We start from the raw sequence: 20,783 nt of genomic DNA on the forward strand, positions 1-20,783 counted from the left end.
TGGGCGAGCAACCGGGGCGGGGGCGCCCAGCAAGTGGGGCCGCCGGGCCCGCCGGGGACCCCGGCCCCGCGCACCGTGACCCCGCGCCGCGCGGGGCTCTACTCCGCCGGGGTCTGCGTCCCCGGGCCTCGCCCTCTCCGGGTCGCCTTGGGCCCCAGTTGGGCCGCTTGTTTCTGGGTCTGTTTGTCTCTTGGACTCCCTGTCTCTAGGTCTCTTTCTGCCTCGGTGTGTCCGTTTCTTTTCCCTGTCGCTGCTTCAGGGTCTCCTCCATCTCGGTTCCAGGCTCAGTGGAGGCAGAGTCCAAGTCTCTGTCCCGCTGGCCCATCTTGCCATTTGAGCCCAGTCCATTCCAGCCCAGATCCTGGTTACTGCACAGGCTGCACCAGGAGACGCACTGAAGACAGGACAGCTTCCTCATCCTCATTTCCATTGCCATTCCAAGCTGGAGACTTCTCTTGGCCTCCTTCTCTTGCTCTTGCAATAATCAAGCCAGGGAGAGCATACTCTACCCTAAGCACTACCACCTTTAGACCTCTCTACAACCCTGGGAGGGACAAGGAAGGTTTGATTGCTCCCATTTTACACACAGGGAAACTGAGGATGGAGGAGGTGAAGTGACTTGCCTAAGGGCATGAGGCTAGGGAGCAGCGGATGTAGGATCAGAACCCTGGTTTTCAGACTCAGAAGGTCATTTCCCACTCATTCTTCAATGGTGCCTTCCTTGCGCTGGCCAGACTGGTTGCCTCAATATCCCACACATTTTTCTTGTTCTAAAACTGGGGAATCAGTCATCAGGCTAGGATAGGGAGAGGAGCTCAGATTAAATGACCTATTTAAGGTCCCTTCCAAGACCAAGATGCCATGATTTTTCATTCCTTAGATCTCCAGTGTTCCCATGATTTAGAGCCATTCCGTCTCTGTACCTGGTAGTTGCCTTACCCATTTGTTGCTAGTTACCCTTAATAATGACCCATATTTTGCAGATCTAACAGAGTCTGGCATATATTCATTTATTGTCAGGCCCATCGGCAGCACTTGACTTAGGTGAGCACTCCCAGTTGCTTCTCTTAGTGATCTCATCTGGTCATCAAGGCTTTAAGTGACATCTATTTTTTTTTTTTTAAGTTCTTAGTTTATTAATTCTCTCATGAAAAATCTGCACCATCACCACAGAAAAAGTCACTGCGGAATTTTTACTCCTTCTGTTGTCCAATCTCCAGCTCACTTTTTGCCAGCACCAAAACTGGCTTTTCCAATCCCCCTTTCTTCATTCTGTTCTTGCATTCCTTTTGCGTGTTCTTGAGGTCTTTTTCTTCGAATACAGGCCATGTCTTGCAAGTTGAGGTTTGGGTTCATTTTCCTTTGCATAATCCAAGGAATCATAAATCACACCAAAGCCAGTTGTCTTGCCACCACCAAAATGGGTTCTGAATCCATATACAAGGATGATGTCTGGTATGGTCTTGTATGGTTTTGGCTACTTTTTCCTGAATTCCTGCCTTTCCAGGGTGAAGAACATCAATTACCATTTGTTTCTGCTGAAATACTCCGTTGGTCATGAACTTCCTGGTCCAGATATTTATTGTCGTTTATGATGGTGGCCTAGCTTCAGGCAACCAGGGAGGAAAAGAGCTTAAATGACATCTTTATGCAGAAGATGCCCAAATATATACTTTCAGCCTGGACCATCTCCCCTGAACCCCAGACATATATCCCGCCACCTGCTCAGTATTTCCATTGGCTGTCTAATAGGCATCTCGATTTAACACGTCCAAAAGAGAGCTCTGATCTTCCCCGCTAAACTTGTGCCTCCCACAGTCTCTCCGTCTCAGGTCCTAGCAGCTCCATCCTTCCCGCTACCACTTGATCCAAGTACCATCACCTCTCACCTGGGTTATTGCAGGAGCCCCCCCCCCCCGTAGTTCTCCTTTTCTCTGTCCTTGTGCCCTTCAGTCTTTTCCCAATACAGCACGAGTCATCCTGTTAAAATGTGCACAAGATCATGTCACATGTCTGCTCAAAACCCACAAGTACCTCCCATCTCATATTTTAAAAAAGAAAAAGAAAAAAATACTTATTTACTTATTTTAGAGAGAGAGAGCGCGCGCGAGAACATGTGCACAAGAGAGAGAGCACGAGCGGGGGGAGGAGCAGCGGAGAAGGACAGATAGAATTTCCAGGAGATTCTCTGCTGAGTGACCACAAGGGGCTTGATCCCAGGATTCTGAGATCATGACTCAAGCCGAAATCAAGAGTCAGATGCTCACCTGACTGAGCCACCCAGGTTTCCCAAAAGCCAAAGTCCTTTTTATGATGAGAAGCCCTGTGGTGGCCAGCTCCCTCCCTCTATCCTCTAGACCTTTGCCCACCTAGTTCAGTCTGGAACTCTGCCTTCCCACCCCTCCTGTCCTCACAACATCCCCCTTTTCCTTACCCCCCTTCTTTCTAACATGTTTGACATTTTACTTATTTTATTCTTAGCCTGTCCACTCAACAGAATGAGAGCTTCATGAGGACAGGGATTTTTGCTTGCTGGCTTCCCTGCTGAATTCCAAGCAGCTAGACCAGGACCTGGAGCTGTAGAGGGGCCGGGGGGCCAAGATAAAAGATACAAATCACTGCCCACAGGGACAGTAGTGTCCTAAGTGACACGGGGTGGCAGGGAGAATGGGAACAGGACTGTGTGGTGGGGTGGGGGGCAGTAAGGAAGAAGTCTTCACAGAACTACGGATCGTTGTAGATGTTTGATCTGGTCTTGACAATTTAAGGAGGGTAGAGCTGATGGTGAGGGGAGAAACACACTCTGCAGAGGCCCAGTGGTATGAGAGTACAGGAAATGGCAGATACTATAGTTAATTGCACAGATCTCCATGGACCACCCCTTACGGGTCAGAGGGAGCATAGTGGTGAACAAAATGGTTCTTGCCTGCATGGTGCTTAGTCTAGCACCATGAGGGAGACAGACAAGGAGGCAGGCAACTCTAATACTGTGTGCTATAGGCTGTGATGGGGTACAGGGAGGAGGGGCACCGAGGCTGGACCCAGAGGGAAGAAGGGAAGGCTTCTGGAGGAAACAAATACCTGAACCTGTGTAAGTGGAATGTGGCAGGTGTGAACTGGGCAGGAGGGCAGGGTGGGAGATAAAGCCAAACAAGAAGGCTAGGGTTAGATGGGGCAGGCCACGTACTGTTGCCTGGTGAGCAGTTGATGATTCAACCGTCAACTGAATGAAAGAGTCAACGAACAAGGTGTCACCACATAAAGAGTGTCACTAAGTCCATAAGCCACACACACAAATCCAATTAATTCCTCTGTATTCATATTTGAGCACACAGACAGTGGTGGGGAGTGGGTAGGAAGGGTAACAGGCTCAGGCCACAGCCAGATCCAGCGTAAGGAATAAGAGCCACGATTCTCGTCCTGCCTCTTGCTTGTGACCTTGTTATGTGACCTTGCCCAACTTCCTTCCTCTCTGTGGGCCTCAGCTTCACCATTGAGAAAAATAAGAGGGCTGGGGTCTGATGCACATTTCAGAGAAGGAGTTCCAAAGAGTTCATGCCATTAAAAGTGGATGTGGTGCCCATCTTAATTTCTTTCTTTTTCAGTCCATTGATAAAATATTCCATTATATCCCCCCTTTCAAATGATGCCATGGAATGCCTCCAAGGGTGTATGGGGTGTTCATGAGTGGATGACCACAGATGGCTAATGAGCATGTTCAGGTGAACATCGTTAACCATTGTCATGGTTTTTACCACTAAACAGGTTAAATTGTTAATCTTCATTATTTACATATTAATTTATAGCCATATTGGACCATGAGGAAGTATGAGGAGCATTGATAGCCATACTACAAAAATCTGATGCTGAGGAGAGTGATAATTTTGCAAATTTTCCTCAAGTTGATCCTCATCAGAAAAGAATGGTATAGTTTTCTAATCAAAAGTCATTAGTCACTAATAAGCAAAGCCAGGCACCCCTCTTTCTCTCTTTAAAATAAATAAATCTTTGGGGTGCCTGGGTGGCTCAGTCGTTAAGCGTCTGCCTTCGGCTCAGGTCATGATCCCAGGGTCCTGGAATCCAGCCCCGCATCGGGCTCCCTGCTCCGTGGGAAGCCTGCTTCTCCCTCTCCCACTCCCCCTGAATGTGTTCCCTCTCTTCCTGTGTCTCTCTGTCAAATAAATAAATAAGATCTTAAAAAAAAAATCCCAATTAATGTTTTTAAAGTGAATGTTAAAAGAAGTTGCCATGCAAAACTGATGAAAGTTTTGAATCACTAAGGGAGTCCTCGAGATAGCGTATTACTGTGAAGGGGGTTTCTAACAATGTTGGGGAGCACTTGCCTGAGTAGCCTTTGAGATCTCAGTAGGCTCTGTGACTCGAAATTCAGAATTGAAGGACCACGTGTTCTGTAGGACCCACAGTGGGGGGCTGTGGCACTCAGACCGTTCTAGAGTAGATGACAAAATCCACCACTGTGGTGATTTTAAAACATGGGTAGGAGTTCTCTAGCACTTCTCCCTTCAAGAAGTAGAGTCTACTTGCTCTCCCTTTGGATACAGGCTGGACTTAAGGACTCATGTCTAAAGGAGAGGACGTGGTGGCCGTGAAATTTCTTGGCGGCTTGGCTTCTGAGGTTAGTCACAGAAGAAGACGCAGCTCCCACCTGGCTTTCTCTGGGGGACATGCGCCTTTGGAGCCCTGAGCTACCATGTGAGAAGTCTGGCCACCTTGAGGCTGCCATGCTGGAGAGACCATGAGGGGAGGTCACATGGACAGAGAAATGCTACAGGAGCCAAATGTGGGAGGAAATCTTCTCCATGTCCGACCCTAGGTCCCATCTGACTACAACCACATAGGAGACCCTGAGACCAGTTAACCCCCGGCACTGACAGCCAGTAATATTAACAAATGGCTGCTATCATTTTATGCCACTAAGTTTGGGGTGGTTTGTTACATAGTCCTAGATAACCAGACAACTCCTGGAGTCTTTACTGGGTTGGGTTCACCATTCGAACCACTCACTGCCTCCCTTCCCCATTCATCCCCTTTTAAGGAAGCTACACGAGTTAGATATGTTTATGGTATCTTCACCCTTCACATTCAAAACTATCTCCCGCACTGCGCCTCTGCTCAAGCCCTCTGAGCCCATGGGATGCGTCTCCTCTCCATCTGACATGCCTTTCCACCCCTCACCACTAAATTGCTAACCAATTTATGGAATTATGGGATGTTTTTATTTTCTTCTTTGTGTTTTCTATGTTTTTAACACTTTGTTGACACGGGACACATGTTATTTCTGGAATCAGAAATGTTAAGTGTAACTTAGTGGTGAAAAAAAATATTCTTCAGTTTGGGATGATGAAAATGTTCTGGAGATAAATAGTGGTGACGGTTGCCACTATACCCTGAAAACTGTACCCTGAAACCTGGCTAAATGGTAAATTTTATGTTATGTATATTTTACCACAATGGAAAAATATGTATACAATCCCTTAAAACTCAAGACCCAGCTCCTTCAAAGTGACCACCCAGGCCTCACCCGCTCGTCTGTATCACTCAATAGGTCCTGGATTTTTCTGCCTCATACGGGCAATTCTTCATTTACATAATTAGTTTGTCTCAGTCCTGTGTCTCAGATGACCACTAGAAGCTCCCTGAGGGCAGAAACTGGCATTATACGGGTGATCATGCCTATGTACATTTATAAAACAATTTATTTAAAAAAATTGCCTGGAAATTGGAACACATTTCCCTAAAGAATTGACATGACAAATGATGGCTCTGTTCTCAGACTAGCCAATCAAAACTTCTTAAACTCATTAAATATCTGACATGTTGTATGTTGGCAATGGAAATGTATCGCAGAAAACAATGGAAATATTGGCAATTAAACAAAACAGAACAATCAATGGAAAGGTTGACAAGTTTGGGATTGAATTAGTAACAAATATATATATTTAAAAAGAGATAATTATTAACTAGATAAAACAAAGTTCTGCATGAATGAAAATGACTCAAAGTTTATTACATGACTCATGTCTGAATATATTTGCATAGTTATAATGATGTGTAAGCACTGAATATTGGTCTAAGGAAAATTACAATAGAACTATATTGAAAAGATGAGGGGGATGGGAAATGTGTGTGTTTGGTGCAAATGGGAAGGAAAACAGTTAAATTCTAAGTTTGCATAGCAGAAATGCCACTAAATAATGCATAAAAACTGAAAAAAATTGGTAACATTACACACATTTTATTTAGAGAGTTGTTTTAGAACTTGACTATATAAAGCTATGTGTCTGTGAAATTGGGATAAAAGTAAAACTAAAAAAAAAAAAAAGGTGACACAATTCTCTGTATGGTTCAGTCAGATGCCCTCCTGCCCTGAATCATCCTTCCTCCTCAGCTCTCTAGGCAAACACTGATCCACTGCCCTATTCCCATCACTGCCTTGCTGCACCCAACAGCTCACTCCTGTCTGGAACCACTGCTCCTCAACACCCACCTCTGCTCAAGGCCAGCCTGCCCCAGCAAGCCTGGGATTCAGACGGCTCCTTTCTGGCGCCCCTTTATGAAAACCGCTGCACATCTGGCATAATGGGGCTGAGACCTGCTCTCTCCCAGGGGCTCTGGATGCTCTGTTGCAGCTGAACACACTGACCTTGGCAGAATGGGCACACTGCCTTCAGCAGAACTGAAAGGTAGGTAATATAAGTCACATTGTCCACCCCACTCCCTCTTCTTTTAAGTAGGCTCTACGCCCAACGTGGGACTCGAACTCACAACCCCGACATCAAGAATTGCATGCTCTACTGACTGAGCCAGCCAGGCGCCCCATCTACCCCGCTTTGGAAGCTGCACCCCCTCCTGCTGGAGACTGTCCACCCACAGCCTCTGGGGGCCAGGGCCCTCCCCCCAGGTCCATTCTGTGCAATAACCTTTTTCTTCCTCATTGTTCCCCATCAAAGCATGTCTACCCTGTGACCCGCCCTCTCCTGTGGTCTTTCAGACAAACTAAGCCTGTGGAAGTGAAGCAAGCTGAGGAGCTGGGGCCAGATGCAGAGCACCCTTAGCACTCATTATCCAAGGCCCGGCACACCTGGCACACTCCAGCCCTAACCTTCTGCCTGTTCCATTGCCCCCCACACTTCGCTTCCCGTTTCCCAGTGTGCCAGCTATAGCCTCCTCCACCCCCTGCTTTATCCCTTCATGCCTGTGCAAAGAGAATACTTTACCTGGAACGACTTCCTCCCACCTGGGGAAACTCATTCCTCCAAACTTACTCCAAGTGCTACCTCCTTTGTGCAGCCTTCCCTGACCATCTTTTTTTCCATTGCCCAGAAAAAATAACAGCTCCTGTTTGTTGAGTGCTGTGTGCCAGATACGAGGAGCTTGGCGTGCATTTTCTCATATCAGAGCTCGTAGCAACTCCATCCAGTAGGACCATCATTAGTTCTAGGTTATAAAAGGAAGCAGAAGCACAGAGAGGTTAAGTAACTTGCTCAAGGTCACACAGTGGGAAGTGATTCAGTGGGAGTCAGGACAGGTCAAAGCTCACACTCCTAACTGCTGTCCTGCTCTGCCCCCTGGGAGCTCACACAGCACTCAACATAGTTCCTTTTGTGCTTACCCTCTTTTGTTTACGTGGCCATCTCCACTTCTGGATTGAGAATCTTTTGAAAGTAGAGAATGTGTCTGGCTCCTCTGAACATCCTCAGATCCCTGGATCCCTCAGCATGAGGGAGGCCCATGGCAGCTGTTGAATTCACGTTGCTTGCTAATGGAGGACGGAAGCCAGAATTAACATTCCACTTCTTCACTTGACCTTGGGAAAGATGTACAACCTCTCTGAGCTCTAATTTCTTTCTCTGGGGAGTGGGGTGGGGAAGCCATGGGAGGAATAATACTAATACCTAACTGATGTCTCCTAGCTTATTGTGGAGATCAAATTGAACACGACACTGTCAGAGGAAATACTCTAAGTGGTGGGACGCTCACCATTACAAATGGTAGCAGTTGGTACTCAGAACGCAATGTGATACCTGCTCACAGGTAAAACATGGTATTCCTACCAGGGCCTTACCAATAATGATACCTTCATCCGAATGATGTGCAATACTGGAAGATCAGCTGTTGGGTCAGGCAGGTGGCAAGTAATCTGAGACCAAGGCCGAGTCTAGTCACCCCCATGGCAGGCTTCTGTACCCACCCTCCTTGCTCACATCCCAGAACTTGCTGTTCTCCCAAGATCCTTGGGGCTGAGTCATGTTCCTCTCCCCACCCAGCATCTTCCTTCTCCCCAGGGCTCAGGCCTGACAACTCAGGTCCTGGAGAGTGGACTGCTCCCACTGGCAGCACTGCACTCTTTAGGGGTGGGGGTGGGGGCCAGACCAGTGGCAGGAGTGCCAATATCAGCTTCATCAACCACCTCCGGGCCCCCATTCCATGCCAGGCCTGCGCTCTCACTTTGGCCTCACCTCAACTCCATGAAGGAGGTATTAGAACCCCACTTTGTCCAAGATTAGAGAACCAAAGGGCCTACTCAAGATCACGACTGTTGGACTTGAACCCAAGTCTATCAGGTTCCAAATTCTCTAGTCTTTCCCATGCTCCCCCTTCTTTCTCTGGGCAAGTTCAAGGAGATTTATATCCAAGATCCACCTAGGACTGCTTTCTCAGCATGAGCTGAGTCCCTGAAGGCACTCAGATTTCAGGCAAATACCATATTTCCTTGATTCTAAAATACATTCCTATTCACATTTTTATATTTCTGATAGCAGGATCTTACAAAGGGTAACATCTTAGATTTTAGGAAATTTAGGAGAAGCCCTAGAAGTGTCTCTGTCCAGCTCCCAGCTAGTCTTGTGCCTGTAGGGGAGTCACCTTACCTGCTGGTACTTCAGGGAGTTTAGTCAACCTGACTTTGGGTATCAGCTCTGCCAACCTGACAGCTGAATGGCTTTGCAATCCTCTCTGGGACTCAGTTTCCCCATTGGTAAAATGATGGGAGGGGTCACTGATTTTTGGCCTCTTCTTTTAAGCTGCAGAAGGCATTCGTTTGCCCAGCACACATAAGAAGCTAAGCTACTGTGGATGAAATCATGGTTGGAGGGCCTGGAGCTCTGAGGTTGCCTCTCCTCCCTGCACTCCTGCTGGAGGCTTTCTCAGCTCCCTCACTCTGGCAAATTCCTCCGCTGAGCCCTGGTTTGGGAAAACATTGCTCTGGGAGGTGGAGACAGGGCTGGAAGATCTGGGCTCAAGCGTGGACTTGAAGCGGCTGGGATGGCTACGGTATAATCACTTCCTGGCTCTGGGCCTCAGCTTCTCATCTGTGAAGTCAAGCAGTAGGTAAGATATTTTCTAAGAATCTGTTCTGGTGTGAACATTCCGTGAACACAATCTTCCATTGCGCTACCTTTACTTTGGTTGCATAGTAGGATCACCTAGGGAGCTTCTAAGAAAAATGAAAAGATGGAAGACCTCCTCCCTGCCTCCCCATGGTGATGTAATTGATCTTAGGAGGGACTCAGACATCAGCATTTTTAAAACCTCCCCAAGCGATTTTGACAGCCACCAGGGCTAAGAAGCACACTCCTCCAGGCTTAAAGTCTCAGTCGGGGACAAAGAATAAAAATTCCAATGACCTTTTTAAAGAAAGGGTCCTAAAATTAGCTTAACTTAGGGAGAATTTGTTTTTGTTTTTTTTTGGCAGTCCTATTAGTGAATTGGTAGATGGGTGCTTAGAAACCTAAATAGCAAGGTCAAAATCTTCATTTGAAAATTGTTTGAGGGGCGTCTGGGTGGCTCAGTTGGTTAAGCATCTGACTCTTGGTTTCAGCTCAGGTTGGGAGATCTCAGGGTTGTGAGCCTACCCTAGGTCTTCGCACTCAGCAGGGAGTCAGCTTGGGATTCTCTCTCTCCCTCTACCCCTCCCCCTGCTCACGCTCTCTCCCAAATAAATAAATAAATAAATAAATAAATAAATAAATAAATCTTAAAAAAAATTGTTTGATACTCAAGTATCTAAGAAGCCATTCCTGCGTGACTGACTGTGTGATGGGGAGAATTTGCTAAGTTTAAATACGGCGCCTACTCTCAGAGTCTGTAATCTAACTGGAGAAGCAAACCGTATGGTGTAAAATTAAGTGTTCAATCTGAGATAACCTTTACTGAGCACTTATTTTTTTTTAATTTTTTTAAAGATTTTATTTTATTTATTTGTCAGAGAGAGAGGGAACACAAGCAGGGGGAGCGGCAGGCAGAGGGAGAAGCAGGCTTCCTGCAGAGCAGGGAGCCCGATGCGGGGCTCGATCCCAGGACCCTGGGATCATGACCTGAGCCGAAGGCAGATGCTTAACGGACTGAACCACATAGGTGTCCCTTTACTGAGCACTTACATTGCATGCCAGGCACCAAGTGCTTTATAGTACAGTAAACAAACTTAATCCTCACAACAATTTGTTTAGGAGGGTTTTGGTATTATTCCTGTTTCATTCTTAAGGAAATGGAGGGTCAGAATGTTATGTGAACATGCCCAAGCCCATGAAGCTAGCAAGTAGCAAAGGCAAAGGTAGAAGCCAGGCTCCAAAGCCAATGCTTGGTATCATTGTGCCATCCCACTTATCTTGGGTGAGGAAATTCCCATAAGCTCTGTGGGACGCCTAGAGGAACCCAGGTTCGACTTCAAAGTGTGTGTTCTATTAATTATAAGAGGAATCCCTCAGGATGCTTGTGGTGACTGAAGAGCCTAGGTAGGGGAAAGTAGGGAAATGTCGGGTGACACAGGGCCTTGGATTTGATTAGGGGCTGGAGCAGGAACGTGAGAAGAGAAAGTTCATTTAAGAAAGTGGCAGTGTCCTGCTGGGTGTGTTAGTGAGGCGGGAGGTGACTTGGTCCTGAGAACCTATCCAGGACAAGGGCTCCGTCCTCTTCTGTTTTCTCGTGGCCTACCAAAGGCCTGGCATGTGACTGTTACTAAATATTTGCGAAATGAAAGTTGAGAGCAGCTTCTTTGAGGTCACTAGGAATTTTATTTTTATTTTTTTTAAAGTAGGCTCCACGCCTAACATGGAGCCCAGTGCGGGGCTTGAAATCACAACCCTGAGATCAAGACCTGAGCTGAGATCAAGAGTATGACACTTAACCGACTGAGCCACCCAGGCATCCGCCAAAGTCACTTGGAATTCTTTTTTTTCAAGATGCATTTATTTTAGAGGTGGGAAAAGGAGCAGAGGGAGAGAAAGAATCTCAAGTAGAATCTGCGATGAGCACAGAGCCCCGACACTGGGCTGGATCTCACGACCTGAGCCAAAACCAAGAGTCAGATGCTTAACCGACTGCACCACCCAGGCGCCCCTCACTTGGAATTCTTAATCTTCACGTCCAACCCAGGCTAGTTAGAGAGCTGCTACAGTTGCCCAGAATGACCTTACAGGTCCTAGACTGAGGAACGAGGAGGAATGGACAGTTGAGACAACACAAAGCAGTTAACTGGCGAGACATCACATCCTAAAGCACCCAATCCTAAAGCACCCAACCTAACTACACACCGTAGCATTTACATGCATGCTTAGGGATGCAACTATGACCACAGATATGCCCAGAAACCCAGCTAACATGGAGAGTTCATTCTACAGAAGACCAGTGTGGTTTCTAGAACCTACCTGGCCAGTGGACCTTCCTGCAGAGTCATCCCCCTTGACTAGCATGTGAACCTATGCCACTTCTGCTGGGGGCCATTCCAGTGAAGACAGCAGGGGACTGGGCTTGGGGGGTGGGGAAGAGTCCTAGAACTGGCTAATTGTTTCTCCAAACTTATATTTCTAGAATGCAAGTTTGGGAGCCAATTGAGAGAGTATCTTTCAGAAAGGAGCACACAGCAAACTCAACAACTCAGCTGAGTCAGAGCTGAACCCCATCTACTCCATTTCAGCAGGAGCTCAACCCCTTTCAGGGTGGCAAGGCCAGGGCACCAGAGCTGTGGACAGAACCAGGCTGATGAACATTTAAACCCTGGTAATTCCTGAAATCACTCCAAGCCCAAAATAAAATTACCATCATGGGATTCTCATACTGCAGTTGTTTCAACTGTACCCCCTCAAAACACCAAGGGATCAATCATTGTTTCCTCGTAACCCCTGAATGGGTGAGGTTAAGCCAGAGGGAAATCCAAAGGCTTCAGGGCCCTGATAGGACTCTGGTGCCCTGGAGCCCTAGAGCCACTGGGATGTCTGCACCTCCAGCACAGTATTTGCAGAATGTTTATGGCCAGGTTCAAAGCTGATTTTTTTTTTTAATTTTTATTTTTTGAAGATTTTAAGTAATCTCTACATCCAGCATGGGGCTCGAACTCACAATTCAGAGATCGACAGTCACATGCTCTACCAACTGAGCCAGCCAGGTACCCTAGAAACCTCTGATTTTTGATTAGCAAAAGATCTACGCTGAATTAAAGACATCAAGGAAGGGGTGCCTAGCTGGCTCAGTCAGAAGAGCATGTGACTCTTGATCTTGGGATGAGTTTGAGCCCCACTTTGGGTGTAGTGATTAAAAAAAATAAATAAGCTTAAGGGAAAAAAAAAGAGAGAGACCAAGGTAATTGTTTCCCAACTGGAGTGCCATAAATGAAATTATATGTATGCCTCAGAGCCTGGGGGTCTCACTGGTCACTTCGTGCTGCAAGCAGCCTCAACATGTTAACCCAGTCTGCCTGTCTATCCCAGATCGTCATAAAAATGCCTTCTTGTGTGTGTGTCGTGAGGTGAAAATGTTAGGAAGCACTGGTCCATAGCACTGCCCTGTTTAAAGATCATCTTTATTTTTTTTAAGATGTATTTTTTATTTATTTGTGTGTGGGGGGCAGACGAAGAGGGAGGAGAGAAGCAAAGTTCCCACTGAGTGTGGAGCCCAATTTGGGGCTCCATCCCACAACCCTGAGATCACGACCTGAGCTGAAATCCAGCCAGACGCTCAACCAATTAAGCCACAGAGGCGCCCCAGGATCATCTTTATTTCTAATAATTTCTGTATACAAATTAAAGGTTTAAGACCCTGGGGCGCCTGGCTGGCTCAGTCCCTAGAACATACGACTCAATCTTGGGGTTGTGAGTTCAAGTCTTACGTTGGGGGTAGAGTGTACTTAAATAAAGGGGGCATTTGGGGCACCTGGTGGCTCAGTCAGTTGAGCGTTTGCCTTCAGCTCAGGTCATGATCCAGGACGTGGGGATCAAGCCCCACATCCAGCTACCTGCTCAGCGGGGAGTCTGCTTCTCCCTCTGCCCCTCCCCCTGCTCATGCTCTCTCGCTCCCTCCCAAATAAAGGGGGCATTAAAAAATAATTACTAATGTTTAAAAATTAAAAGGTTACAAACCTAATAGCTAATACAGCAGTGGATCTTCTTGGGGGATCATCCTCCCTTTGAGAATCTGGAGAAGCCAAAGCCTTTCTCCCCAGAATGCACTTCCAAAATATTGCCAAGCAATATTTTGCATACCACTTCAGTGGGTTAGAGAATCCAGATTAAGTGCCTGTGCTGGAAGGATTATCAGACAAACCCCAAATTTACTAATTTTAGAGGGGTTCATCTGCTTCTCTCTCCCCATTCCCCAGTACAGCTTCAACAGACCAGAGAACTGTCAAAGAAACCTCTGCAAAAAGTATTACACTGAACTTCCTTGAAATTTCCCAGGGAGCACTCAGAGACCACTATTTGGAAACTCCAGGTAGCATCCCTGAGAAAATCCCAGCTGCTCAGGAAGGACATGCTAATCACTGGCTCCAGGCACCACCCACCCCACCCCTGCAGTACAAATGGCCGGCTGCTGGGAACCACTTGAGAGGCACAGAACCGTTCCCTGCACACCTCCCCTTGGGTTCGGATGCATTTTTGGCTGGTGTTTCTACTGGAAACCCCTGGTAATCACCTTGCAGTCTTCCTTTCTCCACTGCAAACACATGACCTTGTTCGTGTGTATTAATCACTCCACAGTTGCCACTAATCAAGGCAAGACTATAAATAGGGAAGGGGTAGGGGGGAAGGAACATTTACATCAATTAATTGTAGCAGCATCTTTATTGCAACAAAGAACCTGTAATAAAATGCAACAAAACTAATGTTTCACTTTACATGATTAAAAGCCATGTAGCTGAAAATGAGAAAACCCATAAACTTACTGGAGCGAGACATGCAATTCCTTTTATACAAGTCAATGCTTAAAACAGCAGGCACTTCATGTTCCAAAATTAAACACCTGAACTCCAATTGTGCTGAATACAACATAAATTTGTATTTGGGTTATTAAAAAATAAACATACAAATACTACTTTTCCCCTCTGTGAGGGACTTCTGAAAGGATTACCCAGAACTGTCTCTTGACAAAAGAAGAAAAGCAGGAGCCAGCACCCTTGCACTGACATGTCTCCATATTGTAGGCTGCAAGACAGAGAGGTGAGGCCAGGTAGGGTTGGGAAAGTGGGAGTCAGGGAAGTTTCCTTATTCCTTTATGGCTGGGAATGGACACTCACCTGCAATCTCTTAGTTTAGATACGGCCATGTCTCTTTTCTTACTTCAAATAGCTCTAAGTTAGGCTCCCAGGCTTAAGCAAGCACTCTATTCTAAATCCCAATTCCCAAATCCCCCACTACCAGGAAGACACATTTAGTGTAACAGTTTTAACTTCAGAATGTCATATACTAATTAGAAGTACTGCTTCATTAATAAGCATGCTTAGCATTTACTTTAGAATGGAAAAATTAACCATTTTATGTTATCTTTAAAATGTTTCATAGGAATATATTAATAAATACTTCTTTAAAAATTTGCCTTTTCTACATATCATTTAAGCTACCATGAGTCAGGGCATCTGGATGGAGTCTAGTACCAACTGAACACTAACTGGCCGCATGGCCATGGGTATATTTTCTCCTCTCTCTCTATGTAGGTTCCTCCTCTAACCAATGAGAACATTACGTTATATCAAAGATAATAATAGCTTGAAAAATTTGTGATTCTACAATAGTGAGAGATCTTACAGGAGTCATTCCACCTAAAGAGAGAATTACGTTACAGACAGGTGGGATACACCTTCTGTAAGGAATAAAACAAGTAGTAAAAAAAAGTAAGCATCAGTATCTATATCTCAACCTGTTAAAAAGTAATGCATGCATTGTGACTTCATCCTCTGGTATGAGGCTTTCGAAATGAGCCAGCTACAGCATCGAGGGAAGAACCTTCATTCCAAAATGAATCCCCAAAGAGGATACACAGTTCACGATACCTTCTGCTTCCTTCAGAGTGAGAAGGGCCCAAGAGTGAGCACAGATGAGCAGCGACATTGGCTATTGCTTTAGGTGTTTGTAAATGAGTCCAGTGTAAAAATCACCTCTTATTTTCTCAATCCGATTCCATTCTCTACAGAAGACTTTGTGAAAGTAGCCCACAAACAACTTTAGAATCACCCTGGAAAGGCTGTTAGAAATGCAGATTCCCGGTCTCCACCCAAATCAACCAAATCCAAACTTCTAAGAGTAAATTTAAGACTGCATTTCTTTTTAGTAATAAGCATCCCAGATGAATCTTAGATTCTGAGTCCCACTGCTCAACAATGCATAAGCAACTATACCTGCTGATGGTTGCTCAAGTGCACCTATTTATCAAGCCTGCAAAACCCACCCCATGTGATGTTTAAACCAGTGCTTTTTGGCTCTTACCAAAAAGTACTGCTACTTTCATATACTCTTAGCCTTTTAAGATATTACCCATAGACAGGGTACAAAGAGTTTTAGTGAGATTTCTACTGATTGCTTGAAATGACTATGATGTTTTCCATGTCAGTTTTTAAAATGAAACTCATCCAACTGTCTTTCTGCACCTGAATTCAGTCACGTATTTTCCCCCTATAGAAGGAGAATGGCATTTAATGAACGGGGGATTGTAACAGAGGCATCCCTTGTCATATGAGGAAAGGACAGGCAAGATGCAAAAGGAAAACACTGGTGAATTCAAGAGTACTTGAGGTTCTTTTGGGTTTGTTTTGGTAAAATGAGAGATGCCATTTTGAAGAAACAGCCTTAACGGGTAAGAGGTTTCAAATGAGGAGATGTCTAAAAACCACTGTCTACCATCTCCATTCTGCATATTATATAAGGATAGATCCCTGGAGGCCAATCAGATCACAAAAACCACCTTCGATAGTCAGAGATATAGTTAAATCAAGGGGGAAAATACTTTCTTGGGAAGAAAAATTACCCAAATCAATTTAATTTAACATTGAAAAAAATATAAACACACCTTGGCATGGGAAAATATCATAAACAAGAAAATCAATACATACACAGACAATAAGGAAAAGTGTGGTACCTATGATACAGTATAAATACACAAACAGCAAAACCCAATCCCCTTCCCAAGGACAGAACCACCAGGTCACCCTGCCATTTCTAGGCCTCGCCCACCTCCCACCTGGCTCTCAATGATGAATTCACCTCCGATGTACAGTCATCACCCTTACTAATGGAGGCTGTGCTCTCAATGGGAGAAATCTACTCTCCGTAGTGGTGAGAAAGAAAAAGAGCAATTTTTCTTAGAGCGTTGTTTAAAAGTACTGGAAACAACTTTCCAAACACTGAGGCTTGTGATAAAAAGGGTCAAACTCATAGGTGCCTTCCCTGCCGCTGGCAATGTGACCCAACAACACCCCAAGACTCTAAGACGACAGATTCCAATCAGCACCTGAAAGCCTATGAGCTCCCTTAACAGTCGACTGCTAGGGCTAAACCAGGAAAATGTCATGGTCATTTAAGACATTGCTCAGAGGCTCTGAACACTTAAAAATAGAGCCATGGCTTGCCTGGGATCAGTTTATGGTGAAGAGGTGGTTTGGAAACCTCTTTACTTTAAGCTCACAATATCTAAACGATGTTCAAATAATTTAAAATGTTTAAATTTGTAAGGTTACCAAAATTAAGATGAAAGTAACAAAAAATGAGAATTAGAAAAATAAGGAACTTTTCCTCCCTGAATAATGTTAGTCTGTAACTGTGTTGGCAAGACAGTGATTCTTCATTCTGGTTTCCTTAACTAACATTCTAGCAGTTTAAATTTCACCCCCCTAACTTTTTCATGAGGATTTTTGGTCAAATTTTACTTCTACTTAGTTCTTAAGCAGATCCTCTCCCTTTCTTCTCCCTGTCATTATCCACTCCCGGTATCTCCCACCCTACCACGATTCCCTTCCATCACCCTAGAACTCCGGAACATTTCAGTAAGGAAATACCCAATGGAAACTGGCCCCACTAAATTTTCTGAAGAGTACAAGTTAATGTGTACTTTTCTCTTTTCTTAAAGGAGAAGAAATTGCCTGCAAATATTTAAGCTCTAACCATTTGATTAAAATTTTTCTGCCTGTAATTATCAATATTATAAGACTAATTAAACCATGCTACATGTACAGTTACTTGCCTTTTTATGAAAGGAAAAACCCACTCTGTCATATCATCAGAGAAAACTATTTATACTAGATACAGCTGAAATTGGCTAAAATTGGTCAGAGCTTGAATGAAACAAAATAAGTGTTTTTAGGAGGCCACTAAATTATCCTTGAAAAATCATTAATGACTGGTTAAGTCATAGGTTTAATAGTGATTAGTTCATAACATGCTGGATACACCCCAAGCAATGAAGCGTAAGCTATTCAATTACGTTTAAGTGCTATCAAATCTGTAACTAGTCAGAGTTTCTGGAATTGAACCAAACCAATCACTAATATCATCATATTTTAACAAACTCAGAAGTATACTGTAAAAATACACTAATTAAGTCCATGAGGTTTATAATGCTATTAAGAAGTGAAAATAAGGTAGTATGGATACATGGTGCTAATGTCTTATTTCTTTCAGTAATTCTCATGGTATTGCTGGGTCCTTTAGAAATATGTCGTTCAATTTTGTATGTGTATGGTTAAGGTATTAGATTACTACCCACAAGCTGGAGATGCCTGCAATGGCACCAAATATACTTTCAGAAGTAGATGTTATATGGCAGGTACCAAAATGTGATGATCAATTCCATGTTTTCTATCGATTAAACCTCCTCATTTGGTTAAACAGCCAGTGTATACCAGAGTTCTACACAGGTCAAAATTATATCACTTTCAGAGCAGCAATACGCGATCCAAGGTTTTCTTGAAGGTAGTGCAAAAGATGCAGTTCATAATGTTCTCCAGATTCAGGGACTCTTATGCTGTGTCTCTCCTGAGGATAGATCTTAAACAACAACAAAAATCAAAATACAGAAAGTGAGAATTTAATAATACATTTCCTTCCAAAGTTTTCCACAGAGTTTCAACAGGATCAATAATATGGAGCACAGCCTCTCCAAGATATTACACACATATATCCAATGTAAAAGCCCCTCCCCGCTTTTTATCATTCCTTATACACCCCAAGGCTTACAGAAGGATTTATCTATAGGTCACTGGGTCTCCCAGTGTGATCTAGAGACTTCTGGGGTCCTCAGAAGCCTTTTGAGGTATACACAGGTCAAAACCACTTTCAGAACAATTTGCCTTTATTCACTGTGTTGGCATTTGCACTAATCATGCAAAAGCAATGATGGGTAACAGTTCCAGTGCCTTAGCATGAATCAAGGCAGTGACATTAAATTGTACTGGATGTCACCGTATTCTTCACTACCACACACTTGTAGTAAAAAACAAAAGTTTATTAAATTGCAACCCTTGAATAGATGTCTTTTTACATGTTCTGTGGTGATAAATGGGAAGAAAGCAGAAAGCACTTTTGCTATAGGATGTCTAAAAGAAAAGCACTTATGAAATCGAGTTGCAAGCCAAACTACCACTTCTTAAATGGAACTCCCATTTTCAACTTGAATGACTGACAACGATGGTGATTCAGATTTGGGTATTTGGCAAACATTTGCTTAAAAAATGAATGAAGTGAGCTGGTCACTTCAAGGACAACACTGACAATATTCGTCACCAATGATAAATTTTGAGCTTTTAAGTAAAAATTAGAATTTTGGAAAACTTGCATCTACCACTACTAGCTCATGAGCTTCCCCAAACTTACAGACTTCTGATGGGATCAGGGGTGTAATATTAATATATGTGATTTTAAAAATACTGTATAATGAAATCAGTCAATACTGAGAAGACTGATGTTATACAGTGAAGCAATATTTTCCAGATGACCCATGTATGTGTGAAAGATCCATCAGAAGTACAAGATCCAACATATTTTAATGTAACACAGTATGAAATGTTTTAGATATGGCGTCAGATTCCACACTAAAACTAACCTTTAAGAAACTAAGATCTGTCCAGTTTTGGTGTAGTTTCCAAGAAGAATATTCACAATTATCTGTAAAAGCTAAAATATTCCTCCCCTTTCCTAGCTATATATTCTGTGAGGCTGAATTTTCTTCACACAGTAGTCCCCCCCCTTATCCACAGGGGACACATTCCAGGACCAATATTGGATGCCTGAAACTGCAGATAGTACCAAATCCTATAGATACTGTTTTTTTCCCCATACATACATACCTATGATGAAGTTTAGTTTATAAATTAGGTACAGTAAGAGATTAAAAACAGTAACTGATAATAAAACAATCATAACAACATACTATAATAAAAGTTACCTGAATGTGGTCTCTCTCTCTCAAAATATCTTGTACTATTGCTCGTTCATCCTGGGACGATGTGAGGTGATAAAGTGCTTACGTGATGAGACGAAGTGAAGTGAATGACACAGGCACTGTGATATAGTGTTAGGGCCACTAGTGACCGGACACTATGTCAGAAAGAGGATCATGTCTCTTTTTTTTTTTTTTTGAGAGAGAGAGAGAGAGTGTGCGGTGGGAGGGGCAGAGGGAGAGAGAAAATTCTAAGCAGGCCCCACATCCAGCTTGGAGCCCGACATGGGGCTCCATCTCACAATCCTGAGACCATGACCTAAGAAGAAACCAAGAGTCCGATGCTTAACAGACTGAGCCATCCAGGCGTCCCAGCGATCATCTGCTTCTGGACCTCGGCTGACTGAGGGTTAACTGAAACCTCAGAAAGCAAAACTGCACATAATGGGAAACTACTGTATTCTTTAGCCAAAATAACACTTCCCAACAGATTGCATGTGGAAGCAGATATGAGAATCCAGGTGTCTTCCTTAAGTCAAACATTAAAGGGATTTTACAAAAATGTAAGAAAACAATGCTATTTCTCTATTTTTTTTTTGTTTCGGAAAATAGTTTTTCTCCCCCACAAAAACTGTGATTTGTGTTAACACATAATAGTTTATTACTGTTTTTTAAAAAATATTTTAAATTTTTCTTAGTTTTGGAGGTACCTCACTGGCTCAGTTGGAAGAGCATGTGGCTCTTGATCTCAGGTCGTGAGTTCGAGTTCCACAATGGGTGTAGAGATTACTTAAATAAACTTTTAAAAAAACAAAACAAAAATTTTCTTAGTTTTAGTATCTTTTATGGAAATACTGAAAGACACAACCCACATAAATGAAAGCTCTTTGGTGTGCATAGGGGTCCTGAGACCAAAATGCTTGAAAACTGCTGCTACAGACAAATAGCTCATAGTTTATCTACGTAAATGTCAACTGAAACATAAATGAGGAAAAAGTAATATTTTTCATTTCTTATGAGCACATAATCTGTGAAAGAAGTACAAAGGTGGAAGAAACGAATAGGTTATCTTTTAAAACCTTTTTTTGAGTAATGGAGCAATAGAGGTGGTTAACTTGTGGCTTTCT

The 20,783-nt window shown here is 43.8% G+C and overlaps 1 protein-coding gene across 3 annotated transcripts in view; it reads right to left on the minus strand.

The window, feature by feature from the left end:
• Positions 1–14,056: 14,056 nt before the first annotated feature.
• Positions 14,057–20,783, minus strand: part of DPP8 (dipeptidyl peptidase 8) — a 61,102-nt gene continuing 54,375 nt past the window's right edge. For all 3 annotated transcript variants that reach the window (XM_025883826.2, XM_025883827.2, XM_073877207.1), the window contains exon 21: positions 14,057–18,266. In XM_025883826.2, coding sequence (XP_025739611.1) covers positions 18,144–18,266 — 123 coding nt within the window. In that variant the 3' untranslated portion in view covers positions 14,057–18,143. The remainder of the gene's footprint in view (positions 18,267–20,783) is intronic.

This window comes from Callorhinus ursinus, unplaced genomic scaffold (genome assembly GCF_003265705.2).
Source record: "Callorhinus ursinus isolate GAN/ISIS: 27379988/994484 unplaced genomic scaffold, GSC_fseal_2.0 scaffold25, whole genome shotgun sequence".
Classification (NCBI taxonomy): domain Eukaryota; kingdom Metazoa; phylum Chordata; class Mammalia; order Carnivora; family Otariidae; genus Callorhinus; species Callorhinus ursinus.